The sequence below is a fragment of the Centruroides sculpturatus genome, unplaced genomic scaffold, assembly GCF_000671375.1.
Source record: "Centruroides sculpturatus isolate CEXI.00-Female unplaced genomic scaffold, Cexi_2.0 scaffold814, whole genome shotgun sequence".
Classification (NCBI taxonomy): Eukaryota; Metazoa; Arthropoda; class Arachnida; order Scorpiones; family Buthidae; genus Centruroides; species Centruroides sculpturatus.
Genome location: NW_019384989.1, coordinates 95,643 through 113,296, shown reverse-complemented (window position 1 = coordinate 113,296; position 17,654 = coordinate 95,643). Strand labels below are relative to the sequence as shown.

Below are 17,654 nucleotides of genomic sequence, written 5' to 3'. Positions count from 1 at the left end.
ATAATATATAATTTCTTATAATTTTTATTCAATTAAAAAATATTAAAAATAAAAATAAAAATATTTTTAAAAAATTTTGGGAATTGATGCCACAACAATACCTGTTCAGTAGCCTCCATTAATTAATGATCATTTAATAGACTATGCTATGCAGTGCTTGTGGAATGTATCATCTATTATGGTTTATAACCATTTGCTACAAACTTTTAAAATTTTAAACATCAAAAATTAACATTTGTAAGGCACATTGGATGAAAACCTTGGACATGTATTCATTCATTTTCAATGTACTTTCACTACGTCCAAGCTTATCAAAATCAGTGAGTAGCCAGCTATGTCCTCTCCTTGTTAGTTATCTTGTGTCATAATATTCCTGTACAAATAACATACTGAAAGGTATTTTTGAACAGCAGTCTTTAATATTCATATTAGCAGATAAATATTCATCAAGAATCATTCAGCTTAAAATGTCATGCATAGACTGTAAGACATTTATTATTTAAATTTTTTAAAAATAATTTACGTTAAGTATAGTCAATATTAATATTAAAATATGTATTTAGAGATTATATTTAAATATAGTTTTAAAAAAATTATGTTGGTAAATAATTCAATAACACATTTGAATTACTAGTTTATTTTAGACATTTATAGTAGTAGTGTTGATCTCAGAAACAATAATTAGAAAATTTTAATTATAGTATTTACAACAGTTTGTGGCTTAGAAAATTCTTATATTTTTAATTAAGATAAATTTCATGTTTAAATCATTATAAAACGTTTATGTTAATTGAATTAAAATTAGCTTTGAAAAGGCAGCTTTGAATATAAATATTAATTTGTTATATATATAAATTACATAGATATTTGAATTTAGAAAAATAAATTTAGATTTGCAGCTAGTTTACTAAAATAGTGTTCATTAGATAAGTTATATTAAAATTTTAAAATTTAATAAATCATAACCTAATAATTCATAACCTAAGTCAATAAGTTAGTTTTTATTTATAAAAAATTGCCTAAAGATAATAGCAGGTTTGTTTTATTTCAAATGATTTTATCAATTATTTTTTTATAAATTAAAGATAAAGATGCACAAAATTTTATTGTGTAGCCTAAATATTTTGTTACTGAATTTAATGTAAATTATAATTACTTTATAAAAATTTTATTTTCAATTATTTTAGCATTGCTTGTAAATAATTTTTCTTTATTGTGCATCTTCTATCTTTGGATATAATTAGAATAGTTTAAAAATTATATAAATATTAAATTTATATCATTTCAATTGTCTACAACAAGATATTTCTTAATTGTTAACTATCACATGAACTTCTGTTGGGTTGGATTTCAATTAAAGGGTTGGAGATTGTACCAAATGGGATATCCCTACCAACTGACTACCAGGGGAGAAGTACTGGGGAGGCTTATGTGCAGTTTGCTTCACGGGCAATAGCTGAAAAGGCGATGGGGAAACACAAGGAAAAAATTGGGCACAGGTGGGATTTTCGGGCTGCAAGGCGGGTTTCTTACCGTCATATGGGCCTGTTGTTTTACTGTTTATGATTTTCAAATGTTTAATATGACTTAATAACTAATTATATGTCTTTCGTAATGATTTATAAGTATATTTGAAATACATCTTAAAATAATCTTCAAATACTTTGGGAATCATTAAATTGAGATTTATTACAGATACAGCATGGTGAAGTTCTCTTTTGTCAATGATTTTTTGGGTATAGAATGAAGATAATTTATGTTTGCAATTAAAAATATTAAATTTTTTAATTTATATTCTGAATTTTTATTTAAATTTATAATGTAAAAAATTCAAATTATATTTTTTAATGAAAAAAATTAATCAGTGAAATTAAATAAATATATCTTCATATATTAATAATAACTGAAGTTGATTGTCTTGTCTTTGAGAATTGTTTTATCTAATAATCATTGTTACAAAACTATCAATAATGAATGAATTTATATTAATTATTACTATTATTATTAGATTTTTTTATATATAATGATAATTCAGATAAATACAAATAAATGTCATTCACAGAAAGAATTAATACTGTTTTAACATATGCATTTTAAATTTCCTTATTAGATTACAATTGTTACAGGAATAAAAATGTACCATATTTAAAATTTGACAGTAACATAAAGATGGTAATACATAATACAGAAAAATTAAGAAAAGTTCTTATCAATATTCAGAAATGCTACAATAATATAATAAACAAAAAAAATTACTTAATAGACACTGCATTTATGTAATAATTAAGAGCATAATGTATTGTAAGAGTTTAATGTTGAGCGATTTAAAAAAATTAGTGGCTATATTGCAATTTTCCATCTGTTCTTTTATTTTAAAAATATTACATTCAAAGTTTTTGCATTAATACACTTATGTCTTTCTTATTATATTTTTATCTTGAATAAGATTAATTAAGTAATTAAACAATGAATAAAAGATATGATATAGAAAAATGAAAAACTTTATGATTAAATGATAATTTCCTTATATATTAAAACAAATCTTTTAATTTGTAAGGAAATCGAGAAACATCTTGGTCTTAAAATCACATGATAAAATATAAAATTTTCAGTATATATTTATTTAAAAACTGGTCCTTTTTTTATAACAATGAAGATTAAAACATTTAAAAGTTTGTTTTTTCATGGATATTCTTAGTTTCAATATGGTTAAAAACTAAAGTTATATTAAAAATTTCTGAAAGATGAGGCTATATTATTATTCATAATGTATAATATTCAATCAGTTTGATGGTAAAACTTGAAATTAATAGTGAAATTCTTGATATGAAAACTCATGAATACAACACAGAAGGGATTACCATGTATTGCTGCATAAAGTTTTTTCTATGTGTTGTAGATACTATATTAAATTTATCTTGAAAATATTGGCATCTTCACTAACAAATAAATATTTTGTATGAAAAAACAATCACATACAATCATAAGAAAAAGAAAGCAATATAAATTTAACAAAATCAACAGGCATAATATAAATAGAAGACCTATATATATATATGTTTTTTTATGACAAGAAAACATTATATAGAAAGTTGTCTAATTATTTTATTCTTAATTACTAACTATAAACTATGGCAACATTGAATAAATTTTGATTTGCATAATTTTTATAATGATTGAAAAGAAATCAAAAAGTTTTTATGGTAATTGATATTTTGTAAGTTTATAAATCAACAAAATGGTTTATAGTGATAGTGTTATTGTAATTTTTTTTTATTTTAAAGAATTTTTTCAACAATTAAACATTTACAACACTGAAGAATATGTTCTCTTTATTTAAAAAGAAAAAGTCTGTTATCACAAGTAACTTCTAAATGAAAAAATTATAAACTATTATATGATGTTTAATTCTAATTTAAATTTTTAATCTAGTTGCTTTACACAAATGATGATTTTACTTTTAGATACAGACAATTGGGATTGCTCCTATCTAAAAATATCTCAATATTGAAATATAATTTTTGTAAGGTGGTTATGTAAAAATACTGTTGTAGAACACGAGAAATTGATATCAACAGATCAAATATTTTCATTAATTTATAAAACATTAATAAGTACATATATGAATCATTTACCAAAATTTTAGTTCTCACTTGGAAAATGTATTTGATCTTATTGCATAATAAGAAAAATGTCAATTTTTGTTTCAAGAGTTAGTTATTATTTTTATTTCTTTATTTATTTGATTATTTTTTCGAAAGAGGTTTTGGTTTAAAATTGTATTTATGCTAAAAAGAATAGTTAATTTGTTTTTAATCTGAAATCTATTATGTTTATACTGTAATAATTTACAATCTCTGGGAAAGATTTTTTTCCTCTTATTTTTTAAAGTTAATGATTCACTCCTGCAACTAATAATGAAAAGGTTGTCTAGTAGGGTATCTTATAAAATTAATGATTTATTAATACAGAGAAAAATGTTTGCCATATAATTTTCACTCTGTATATTTGCATGTGTTAAGTTATTAAACACAGTAAATAAAACAGATTCAGAAAAGTATACAAAGCTTTTGTTTAAAAAATCGGTAACTTAAATTTTTAACATACCAAAAAATTCATTTCTTTATTAACATAGATTATATGATCCTTTTTCTGTTTACATAAAGCAAATACTGAGACATTCCTATTTTTTTTTATCAACTAAAGAAGCACAAGACAATAAATTTTAACAGACTAAAAAAATTAGTTATTTGGCATAAGTGTTTTCAGAACTAAAATGTTTTGTTTTCAGGCACAAATTTAAATTTTCATTTGAAGAACTTTGAAAATATTTATGCTAAATCTGTTAAAATTTTCTATGTTGTATTTATTAATAGATATAATGGATGTATTTTTGATTTCTTTTCCTTCAGATTATGTAATGAAAATTTATATACAAGTCGACCCCCCTATAATTACGATTCCTATAAAACTACGAAAAAATATACGTATTTTGGAAATGTTGAGTCGGATTAGTGTAGAATCGATTAATTTTATGGAAGAAAACCTTTCAATCATCCGTAGTCCGTAAACTTGACACGTGTCGGGCTGTGATTGGAACGACTTGTAAGAAATCGGATTCCTAATAAATTGGAACGTATCTATATCTTATAGGGGAGTCGACTGTATATATAATTATTTAAAAACACACAAATATTTTTATGTTGTTAAGTAATTGCATATATAAAACAAATTACTTAAATATTATTTATGGAATAGAAATATTTCTGTTTTTCTGAATATTGGTTATCATTTTCAAAATAGAATCTAATAATAATAGTATTCTACTAATATTATTATTTCCAAAGTATGTTTTTTATATTAGTTATGTATATAGTTGATAACTCTGTAATGTGTCACAATAATCTATAAATTTGGATTTATTAATATTTTTATTTTTCAGTGATTTATATATCTGATTTTATAATTAGAAATATTACATCTTAACTATTCTATTTGAAAGATTTACTATTAAATTTTTTTATTAAATAAAAAGCATTTTAATGTTCAACTTAACACTCAAATTTTTTATCTTTGAATGTAAGAATTATTATTGCGCATTAAAATCAGAATTTTAGAGAATAAAATACAGTGCACACACACTTCTTAAGTATAAAAAATAATATATGTTTTTTATGCAATAGGAATAAAGATATTTTATTTTACATTTTAAAAGTTCTCTAATACTTTTATGTTAGCTATTAAATTAATCTTAAGTGATTAGTAATCTAGTACAGTGGTTCTCAATCTTTTTGAAGTTGGGGAACACTAAACTTTGACATTCCATGGAACACTTACAATACATCAACTTTAAAGCAGGGGTGGCAAACCTTTTTGAAATCAAGTGCACTCAGTCTAGTAGATGACGACATTGGTGTTGGCTGATTACATTCTAATAAAAAAATTATTTTACATTGTATTGATTTTTCTTTTGCAATGATTTTTAATTGTGTATTTGATTTTTTCGCGGAACACTTAAGTGTCTTCACGGAGCACCTGTGTTCCGCAGACCATGGATTGAGAACCATGGATCTAGTAGCTATACAGAATTTAAATATATATTAGTATATCAATACTGAACATATAAACTAATAGATTAAGTAGTAATTTATTTATTACTAATAATTATATTAATATTTTTGTATTATAGATTGCTTATTAATATAGTTGCTGACATGAGAAGATATTCAATGAATATATAAAATGTTTAAATATTTTTATACTTAAGTTTTTAAGACAACATAACCTTATAATTTTAATTGTAATGGAAATATCTGCTTCAGTAATATTAAATTAAATTAATTTCAATTTGTTAATATAACAAAAATAGAAACTAATTTTGTTGTTAATATAAAGCAGGCATTAGTATTGTTATTCCTCATACAATAAATATTTCTTATACTTTAGTTATTGTAAAGCAAGTTTTTAATAATTTAAACTAAAACAACTTTTAATCTGTAAATAAGTAAGTAATATACAATAGAATGATGATAAAATATATTCATAGGTTTCTTTTTAATAACTTATTATATATTATTAGCTAAATGATTAAACTGGTATTTACCAGATTTAATAAACAAAATATGTTATTTTAAGACTACTAAAACTATATTTAAAACAAAATTGAAATGTTTTGGTCTAAACTTAAGTCATTCTAACTTTGTAAATAAAACTGAACTATTCCTTCCATTCATAAAATTTGTTAAAGTTTGTACACATATCTAATAATAAATGAGAGATTCTGTTTGTTTGTGGCAACATTCTATTTGTATGAGATCTTCATGGACATTTGTGTTCTAATTAGCAGTGTTATTGAATTTTCTTTCAACATTTTCAAGAAATTGATCTTTATACATATGTTCCTACCTATGAATCCATTCATCATATTTTACAGAAAAATTTGCGAAAGCCCATAAATTTCTTTAAATGACCATAAAAGTTTATTATAGCAAACAAATAATTTTAGTTTATATTTTTTGTGCAAAACTTAATGATGTCTGAATATTTTGAATAAATTTACTTAAAAATTCTTATTATTTTTCACTTACTTTCAATGTTTCTTTAAAATATATTTCAAGAGATGATGATAATATCGTTAATTTAATAATTGTTTTGTTGCTGATTGCTGTACTAAGAGTGACTTTCTTTGTTGTTTGAGAGAAATATTTTAATCTTTGTGATTTATGTGATTATTTCTGTAAAATACAATGGAACAAGTCTATGCAAAGATGTGTAAATAAAGTAGACGATCAGGAGATCTAAAAAGAAATTACGAAATTCCTGACATCCTGGCAGAAGTAATTATTTAGTGTATACAGTTACTAACTACCATGTGTACTAACAAAATCATGTGTAGTTTACAAACCTGTTTGATAATAATAAGATAACTCAAGCATTGAATGGTATATTAGCTATTAGTGACTAAACTATGATTTTTCTAACAATCAAAAAACTCCTTTATTGGAATGCACAAAATTTAAAGATCAAATTTTGTTAAAAAAGTCATTAATAATTATTCATTTATATCATCATGTTCTTAGTTCAGTTTTATGATGTAAGTGAATGGCTACTAATGATTTGATTGGTTAAATTTGCTTGCAGTTGTTCTGATGAAAGGCTTGGTTGCTCAAAAGTACTTGAGAAGCAGTTGTTAGATGGCTGAAGATTGTTAGGTTTAGCCAAAATTTTTGGGTTTTGTTTTAAATACAGTTTTGGTAGCCTTAAAGTATTTTTTTACGTATTATATTAGATACATTTAAAGGTAGATTTTTTTTTTTTTTACATTATGATGACAAGCTTCATTTCTTTTTCGGCTTTCTCTTACTCAAACTTAATTATTTTTAATAAAAATTAGTTTTTGATGAAATAGAGAAAGGAAGATATAGGAAAATTTCTGTTTAAGGATTCCTTTTAAAAAATTAATCTATAGTTATAAGTTTTCTTATAAAAATATAAACGATAAATCATCACAAATCTGTATTTGTCATTTTCACTAATTATTTTTATATTTCTGGTAATAAAAATTTAGAATAGAATATATAAACTGATCATATTGAATATTAAGAATAATATATAATTGAAGCATTTCTATACAAATACAAATTGATGTCACTTATATAATATTTCAAAAAATTTTATTTTTTACAATATTTAATCCAAATTTATTTTTAGCAATTAATATTTATAATGAAATTGTTATTTCTGTTAATACATTTTAGAGTATGCTTAGATCTATGATTTAATAATTTCTTTTAAAATTAAAGTAAAATATGAAATACAACAATATTATTCTATTAATTTAAAAATATAAATACAAGAAAAAAACTCAGCCTGTTCTGAGTGTAGTGTAGAGATGATTATAAACATTCAAACAACACTTAGATCAAGAAAGGATTATTTTATTTTTACACTTCACCATATAATTATAAGTTACCTATCAAATGTGATTTGCCCAAGTTATTTATTATTGAAAAATGTTCAATAAGTTATTTATTATTGAACATTTTTCAATAATAAATAATGAAAATATAAATAATATTAATTTAAATAATGGCATTAATGTTAATGCATGTTGGAATAGATTTGTAAACTATAAATACACTGCACATAGATTGAATTGTATTATCATTGAAGAGGCCAAAGTGTCATCACTTTGTTTTAAAAGTCTTGTATTCATTTGTCATTTTGTAATATGTCAACATTTTGTTTTTAATTGGTAATTTCCAGGTAATCTGAGATAGCCAAGTAATTTGAATATTGTGTATTTGTCTATTAACAATATTTATGTTGTATTGTAATTTTCTAAACATCTACTAGAATTATTAATTACAGATAGTTCTTATGAAAATCACACACACAGTTATAGAAGTTCTGATACAAATAGTATTATTATCTTATAAAAACTTTTCAATAAAAATTACAAAAATGAATGATATATAAACTTGTTTTAATGTTTAGAGTACCAAAAAAAGAATAAATACAGTCATATTTATTTGAATATTTTAGAGAAAAGAACTAATTAAGAAAACATTTTACACGGCTAAAAAAATTATATATAAATTTTTTTTTCCTTTAAGAGCTGCTAAAGATAACTTATGAATCTAATAATAATAACTGTATTTGTATTATCTTATGTTTTAAATAAAGCTTTGCACTACTTACAATAATAACTTACTATATCTAAATACAGTGGGTGATTGGTTAACAAACAAATCAGATAATGAACACTGTTGCGAAATATTCTTATGTTTGGACAATGAACACCTCACAGAACAAACACAAGAAGCGACATAAAATAATGAATACTGATTGGTCTTTCCTTGTCTTCAGGGAACTTTTCAGAGTGCAGGAGATGTCGACATCGACGCTCAACCCTGTATATACTGATGGGATAGTATTCCTCCGAATTTTGAAACTCTCCCTTGTAATTCCAGCCTTTTATTTTTCTGACAGAAACAATTCTTTTATAGTATTTGTGAAATTGTTGGGTGGGCACTCATTAAGTTTTGCATTGATTTTTTGTTTTCGAAAGGTGAGAGTATAATAGCAAAGGTAGAGAGTTTGCAGATGATGTCTGATGTTGCTGGGTAGTATGGCTTGAACAGGTCTACAGTAGGCTGAGTTCAATCTTATCTAAGAAAGATACAGTATAATTAAGAAAACTCAAGCAGCTAAAGGAGTAACAAATATCACATCTGACAAATAAAGAACATTGAAGAGCTCATTATGGAACCTGAAATGGATCTGATGACAGAAGAACCACCAAGAACTCTTGAATGAATAACACCAAAAAACTTGGTGAGATGTTTTCTTCTGAAAAAGAGGATTAATGCCAATATCTGCTATCAAACATCCAAACCAGGTTGAGGTTAATAGGCTTGGGATCTCTACAATTACAATGCTATTAATTACTTCTGAAAAATCCTAAAGAAGAGAGAAAAGTAATCGACATTAGACAGATTCTTTAACCCCCACAAACAGAAAAAACATGACTAATAAAAATGCAAGACTGTGTATGTATGTATTTTTATTATTACATATAAATAAATGTAATAAGAAAGTATATATTTTTTATTTTTTGGGGTCTCCAGAAAGAATTAATCAAATTCCCATACAAATCTATGGTAAATTGATAATCGGTTAACGAATAATTTGGATAGTGAACAAAATCTTGGAATGAATTATGTTCATTAACCAATCACCCACTGTACTATTTTAAAACTTGTCTCAGTTGAAAAAATGGAGATGCAGATAGAATATCAAATTGTCCAAACCAATCATGTTTTAAAAGCAACAATTAAACAATGACGATTTCAAGAGCTCCCACAACCTCCAAACAGGCCTAATCTCACCTAGCAACTCTGCTGTTTTTTGAGAGCTGGAAAGAAAAAAAAATCTGACAACACTTCTCATTGGTTGNATTTTAATTTTACATAATTATATGTAGAAAATATATTCTGATGGAAAAAAAATATATATATATATATATATATTTATACAAATTTAAATGAATCTTAACCATCTGTGTGAAATATTTAAATAGAACATTGTCAGATTTGTGAATGTAGTTCATTTTTGCATGTTTTTATTTTGACAGTCCTTAGAATTAATAAATTAAAACTGATTCATGTGTAGTATTTAAAGATGGAATATGAAATTCAGTTATCAATTTAAAAATTTTACTAATGAAATAATATAACTATATCTTACATAGCTTTTTTTTATTTACTTTTATCTTATTTTTATTGATTTATTTAAGTATATATTCAAGTTAATAAGATTTATATTTGATTTGTCTTTGAATATTAACAATACACTTATTTAATTTATTTAAATTTAATTAAAAAAAACAATACACTTAATTAAGAGTAAATAAGAGGACAATGTATTGTTAGTTTATTAATTATTGATAGTAGAACAATAAATCCAATGAAAATTACAAACCAGTTTTATCAAAAAAGTTCCATGTTTTCAGTTAGAATGTTGATATATTCTAAATTTTTATATAAATTTTCTCATATAGATTAAATTAAATGCAAAGTAAAATGTATTGACTAGTTTATACAGCATTTTATCATAAAATAAAAACATATTTATAATTATATCAAACAAATAAATATAAATTATTGTAGATTTGAATATATGAATAAAATTTTCTTAATAGAATTCTCTCTTAATTTAGTAACAATTTTTTTAGATTTAAATTTATAAAAAAAAATATTATATTTTATAATTAACTAGCATTATATAAAATGGATTGTGGCATATTACAGAATAGATGCTATATTAATTTAAAGAGTAAGTTATCATAATTGGCTCATATATTTTATTAGTAATATTTAAATAAAGTAAAACTTATAAAGGTAAAATTTTAAAATATATCATTGAATAATAATAAATTGTTAAACTTTTGTAATGATTGATCAAATTATTTTAAAAATTTATAGTAAAGATAAAACAAAACAATTATTGAATTTTGTAATTCTCCTCTTTGTGTTTAGGTACATAGAAATTTTTAAAAGCAGTTTACAAGAAATTAGATCAGCTTTTGGAGCTGGACCTCCAAGAATGAGACCCAGTTTGGGTTCTAATAGGCCAGCACCTTATGATCGAAATGACAGATTTGGAGGGCCATCAAACAGATATGGTGGAGGACGAGGAAACAGAAATTTCCGTGGTAAAGAAATAAAGAATGCAATTAAATATGTGTTGATTTTTTTAGTCTAATTTTTTTTGTTATATATTAAAGGTTTTATTGACGATGGTGGTTATCAAGGTTATGGTGATATTGATTATGGAAACAGTGGAAATTTTGGAGGATTTGGAAGTAAGCACTATAAAACTTATTAATAAGAAAAAAATCTTATGTTTGAAATGGAAAATTGCAGTAAGAAATTCTAGTTGCAAATTCTCTTTTATCATGAATTTTTATTTCACTTTATTAACATAAGACTAAATTTAAAAACTTCAATAAACAATGTTAAAAATAAATGTATAACATTCATATAAAAATAAATATCAACATTATCATAGTACATTAAACATCAAATTAAATTAGTTCTTCAATGTTATAAGTTACACATTAATTTTTTCAAACAAATATTCACTACTGAAATTTTTAAAAAATGATCTTTAAGTGAAAATTACTTCTTACAGTTTTAATATTGAAAGTGTAAGTAAATTAATCAATAGTGAACATTAAATGTGTTTGTTAAACAAATTTTTATTTAACATGAATAACATGTTTAAAATGAAGTTTATGATAATGATAATATATTAGTTTAGGGATTTTAACCTATAATCAGATGCATTTATTTTTTAGCATGCAAACATGCTTAAGACAGTTATTTCCTGCTGATTTTCATGCCTAATTAAACTGCATGTAATTACTGCTCTTTGAATTTGGCAATTCTGAAAAATCCTGAAATTACTCATCTCTGTACATGTCAAATTTCAATGTCATATATTGTTTTGTTTATAGAACAATGTCCTTGACCAGACTCCATAAAGAGTCCTTTAAACTTTATGATAGCACAGGCTAAAGTGAGTTTGACTGGAAATAAATGATAGGAGGGCTGGGGTGTTTCTCAGAAACACCAAAAAACTATTTTTCTGTGTTTTTTGGCATGAAAAAACCTATGCAAACATTTAAATTGTTGAAGGTCATAGCATCCCAGGCTATCTTATGGAGATAAGTGTTCAAAATAGTAATGATTTGCAGACTGCATACCATTGTGTTATGCATAACTAACAAGCATCCATGATCTCTTGCTACCTCTTATGGCAATCATGTGAGACCTCTGTGATGTCATTTTTGGTGATGTTGGGTCACCAAAAGTGGCGTTGGAGCAGAAAATTTCACACTACGATCGACTACAGAGACTGTACCGACCCATCAATCCCATAATCTGGCTGATTAATAGCGAAAGTATTCACATTGAATACACTTGTCAATGGGTGGTCCATTTTACTCAATTTGATTGGTTTATTACAACTAGTCAGAATGGGTAAAACAGATAAAAACACTAGCCAAACATTGTTTTTCTAATTTTTTTTAAATATCTTTATAATCTGCTTGCTAATATTGTAAATTCACAGATAAGTTACTTTGTTTATTAATTTTTCATTACTGATAAATTTGACTGAAGAGGGCGATGTTAGGCATCACCTTGTAATAAATTAATAATAATTATAGCTGATATTTAGCCTGATGTCATACAACAGTGGTTGTTGCTTTATTAATTCTTCTGAAAGTATTTTTTGCCATCTTTTCTTGTTATGCAGGTTTTCAGTATGATTGATTGTAGCTCAAGCATTGCTCCAGCTCAACTAGAAATATTTAACTTCTTAAATCTGGACTGGAATACTAGTTTGCCAACCTATTGCTGTTGTCATGAAACACAGAATCTGTTCAGTCAGTAATAGTGTGAAATTGTCTTATGTGTGCAATCATGTGACAAGAAAAAGTTGTATGCTATTACATGGGTAAGGGTGTGATTTTCCGCAGCAATTTTTTGAGGGCCTGTGATAAACGAAAAAATTTTTCAACCAAAATTTTTACATGGATAGCATGTAATATAATGATATGGAAGCACAGCTAAGTAAATCAATTTGGTGGAAAATGCCTGTGAAAAACTAGTATGTATAGAAAATCACTACTAGTACATGTGATTGTGGGTTAAACATATATCTTTGTAGTGTAATTTTTAAATATAAACACAAAAAACTAAGCTAAATTCTAAGCTTTGAAATCAATAGCAGCAAGCATAAAGAATGTCTTATCAATTTTATCACTTCTGTCACTTCTTATTTGTGCTCTGTAATGTTAATATCAAATGCCTTTCAAGTATTAATTACATATATAAAATTTATGATTTTATTGTCAGTGGAAAACTGGGCACTTATCAACTCTAGATTTCTTGACTTCTGTTTTTTTTTTTTTTCTCAAGGAATGGATAAATCATAATGTTGTTGTCTTTTATCAGTTGGTACAGCCTAGAGATTTTACATTCTTCTATTTCAACTTCAAATTTACATTTCAAAAGTTGTGTATTAAACATGTGGTGGAAAGTTCAAACTTCATATGACTTTTATGTGTAAAAATTATGTGAAGTTTTAACTTTCTTTAATATAGAATTAATAAAATTGTTCAATTAAGATACATGCTTTTGGTCCTTTATGTTGAATATAACTTGTTTACCTGGATTTTTTTTTAATTGGAACTTGTTACATTGAAGGGAAGAACTCACACAACCAGCAAGGCAACAAATCATATGGAAAAGCCTTTATAAGAAGAAGAGATGTGTCAGCCCAAAATGCTAAATAATAGTAGTAGTAATAGTAGTAACATACAAGTTAAGCTTACAATAAAGGCTTTTTAATACAATTTGTTCTTTGCTGTTTGTGTGGATTACTCACTTCGATATAACAAGTTTTAGTTATAAAGAAAGTAGACAGGTCATGTTCAAAATTGTTCAATGTTAATAAACTTTAACAGTTGAATTTGTTGATTTTAAACCACTAATTTGTGTTTTTTACAAAGAATGGTTGTTATTTCCAATTTCATTATATTTTTGAACTCACAAGATAAATTAAAACCTTAACAATGATGATAAAATATTTTAAAAATACAATAAAGATTGATTTTTTACAAGATACACTAAATGAAGATTTGTAAGCCAGCTTTTTCAAAATTACAAATCAGTTAAAATAAATACATAAAAGTTAAGTATATTGAAGCAGCTTTCAAAAATAAATTATTTTAAATTAAGTGGAATGGTTAATTACATGTCAGGTCGTGGATTAGGTTCCTCTGGTGGGGGAAGAGGAGGACAAGGAGGAGGAAGAAACAACAGATTTGGTGGTGGTGGCGGCGGTGGCATGATGGGTAGAAGTAGAGATGGATATGGTAATTCAGGAGGTCATTTTGTTCACATGAGAGGACTACCTTTCCGTGCAGTAGAACAAGATATATATGATGTAAGTTGAGAATTATATTTTATGTTATGAAGTATTTAACATTTTCTCATAATTTGAATTTTATATAGTTTTTCCGTCCATTAAATCCTATAAATATAAGAATTCTATATGAAAATAATGGTCGGCCTTCAGGAGAGGCAGATGTAGAATTCAGTACTCATGAAGAGGCAGTAAAAGCCATGGGAAAAGATAAAGCAAATATTCGTAAGTTTGTAATACAATTTAGCTTCATTTTCAGACATGAAAATGTTTTACAGTTTCTTAAAACATTGTTTTTATAGAACATAGATATATTGAATTATTCCTGAATTCATCACCAAGTCCGATCAACTGTAATATGGGATTTGGAGGTGGTATGCCTAATCCAATGGGTGGAAATGGTGGAAAAGGACATATGATGGGATTTGACAGAAATATGGGTAATCATATGGGAGGAGGTGATAATTTTGGTGGAGGAAGATTTGGAGGTAAGGGTTAAAATAATGTTTATATTGTTGTATGCATGTTTTTCTTTTTCAGACATGGCTCTAATGGGAAATTTTAAGTTGATTTTCCAGCAGCAGAAAAATATAGCTGTTAAAAAATTGAGGAAAAAGGCACAAAAGCATATTTATATACAGGATGAAAAAATAAATAAAAGGATGGCTATAAGCAAGAATAAAAAAGGTTATGATTATGGCTTTAAGCTCATCAGTAATCACATATTGCCATCCCTTAGAAGACTTTACTCTCAGAAACAGATAAGTCTGCAGCAGCCAGATTTAGGGATTAGGGCAGGTATAGGAGCACAGTAACACTGCATTTTACCAGATGGTTGGTAACAACATGAGTCAGATTTTGTATCATAAAATGCACTTGCACATCAAATTTTTTGATCTCCCATAACTTTAGATGTTTGTGAAGTGAATCTCTTGAAAATATCCTGGTACATTGTGTTTGATGAAGATGATGTCCTATGGGATGAATTTCTGGTGAACAATATCCTGAAAGTCAAACATCAGTTCAATATTGCCTTCACAATCATCAGATTTCCATTCTATCTGAAATCATCAATACCACTTGTATGTACACACTTGGATAGGCATTAACTCCACCACTACTGAGTATTTATTACTTAATTCATCAACATTTAGAAGACATTTCTGATATCACGTGAACATCCACTAGTTTTGTAATTTGCAATTAAGTTCACTTTTCCTAAAATTTTAGTATGCTTAGCAGTTTGAAAAGAATATATTTTACTTTTAATAAAATTGAAGACAAAACTGCCCAAAAAGGATCACCATTTATTATTTTTTGTGTTCCAAGACTAACACATTCTCGGTGACTGACCTTTTTTGTAGGCTGCTTGTCGCTGGAAAATTACAAAGAGTCCTTTTAAAAAACACAAAACACATCCAATTAAAATTGTAAAAATTTCTGAAAAAGGAACTGGTGATATACAGTTGTCCTGCTTGCATCCATCTATACCTTCTTTGGGGGTTTTTAACTGCTTTTTATCTACTAGAACAGTGTTTCTCAACCTCTAACGAATCATTGCCCCCTTCAATAAAACCGTTACGTAGTATCGCCCCCTTCACTTCAAAACTCCAATGTCGAGGGCCAAGGCTAACGCCAAATTCGTACTGCATTCAATAGACTAGTGACTAGTATAATGTTATTTGTTTAATTATTGTACGATATAACGAATAAAATATGTAATTATTCTTAATATAATGTTTTACTATATTGCCCAGAAAATTGTTTTTCGCCCCCAAAATATAAATTGTTACTAATCGCCCCCTCAACATGTAAAAACGCCCACATGGGGGCGATATCGCCCCCGTTGAGAAACACTGTACTAGAATTTGGTGCTGGAAAATGTAGATTTTTAGAAAAGCTGCCCCCATATGACGATACATGTAGAAAATTTCTTTTGTAAATGTTCATCCAATGGAGAATTATTTTTAATAAAATTGAAGACAAAACTGCCCAAAAAGGAGAAAACATTTACAGAAGAAATTTCTACATGTATCATCAATGCAGCTTTTCTAAAAATCTACATTTTCCAGTGCTAAATTCTAGTAGATAAAAAGCAGTTAAAACCCCCAAAGAAGGTATAGATGGATGCAAGCAGGACAACTGTATATCACCAGTTCCTTTTTCAGAAATTTTTACAATTTTAATTGAATGTGTTTTGTGTTTTTTTAAAAGGACACTGTAATTTTCCAGCGACAAGCAGCCTACAAAGAAAGGTCAATCGCCGAGAATGTGTTAGTCTTGGAACACAAAAAATAATAAATGATGATCCTTTTTGGGCAGTTTTGTCTTCAATTTTATTAAAAATAATTCTCCATTGGACGAACATTTACAGAAAATATTTTACTTTATCACAAATCTTGACAAATGATTATTACAGATATTCATTTAAAGCTAAGCTGCATTGCAAAAAATTAATAGCATAACTATATTATTTTTGCATACACTACAGTGATTTGCTTCTATTAATATGTCTTAATTTTCCTCTCTTTTTGCAGGTGTTGGTGGAAATGGCCACTTCTACGGAGGACCACATGACATGGGAGGTAATTATGACAGTCATCCCATGGAAGGTGGAATGGGAAGCATGATAGGTGGTAACAACTACACTGCGTTTTGAAAAGTCTGGATTCTTTTTTAATGTCGTAATTTACATCATGTCCCAGAAACATATTCATCAGTTTTAAGATTTGTAAACTGATGTAATGTAATGTATATTCATCAATGTTGTTCTGATCGTTAGACTCATCAGTGGAAATTGGTAATGATTACAAAACGGAAAATTCTTATTTTGGGCAAATGACCACAGTAGTAAGAATCTTCAAAAATATTAGTTTTTTTATTTTATATACTTTAAAATGCACAATTAATATAATTGCATTTATATCATTCCATATTTCACAACTGTAAATTACTTCATCAAATTTTAATAATTTAACTGGACAGTTTGCAATGTGTATCTGAAGGATTAATCAAATGTACATTTGAGAAGTCAAAAAAAAATTATTATTTTGTTCACACAGACCCTGTTTTTATATTTCGGTGCAACAGTCAAAATGGCTGATTGAACCAATTACACACTGTAAGTTTCCTTTTAGAATAAATGTTAAACTAAACTA

The 17,654-nt window shown here is 26.1% G+C and overlaps 1 protein-coding gene across 2 annotated transcripts in view; it reads left to right on the top strand.

The window, feature by feature from the left end:
- LOC111632971 (heterogeneous nuclear ribonucleoprotein F-like) overlaps positions 1-17,363 on the top strand; it is a 43,090-nt gene extending 25,727 nt beyond the window's left edge. The window contains exons 5-11 of one of the 2 annotated variants that reach the window (XM_023377487.1): positions 1,361-1,499; positions 11,040-11,215; positions 11,288-11,365; positions 14,345-14,517; positions 14,586-14,721; positions 14,799-14,984; positions 17,034-17,363. In XM_023377487.1, the coding sequence (XP_023233255.1) occupies positions 1,361-1,499; positions 11,040-11,215; positions 11,288-11,365; positions 14,345-14,517; positions 14,586-14,721; positions 14,799-14,984; positions 17,034-17,155 (1,010 nt within the window). In that variant the 3' untranslated portion in view covers positions 17,156-17,363. Of the gene's footprint in view, positions 1-1,360; positions 1,500-11,039; positions 11,216-11,287; positions 11,366-14,332; positions 14,518-14,585; positions 14,722-14,798; positions 14,985-17,033 lie in introns of both variants that reach the window. The other variant, XM_023377486.1, reaches the window with a different exon arrangement.
- Positions 17,364-17,654: the final 291 nt, after the last annotated feature.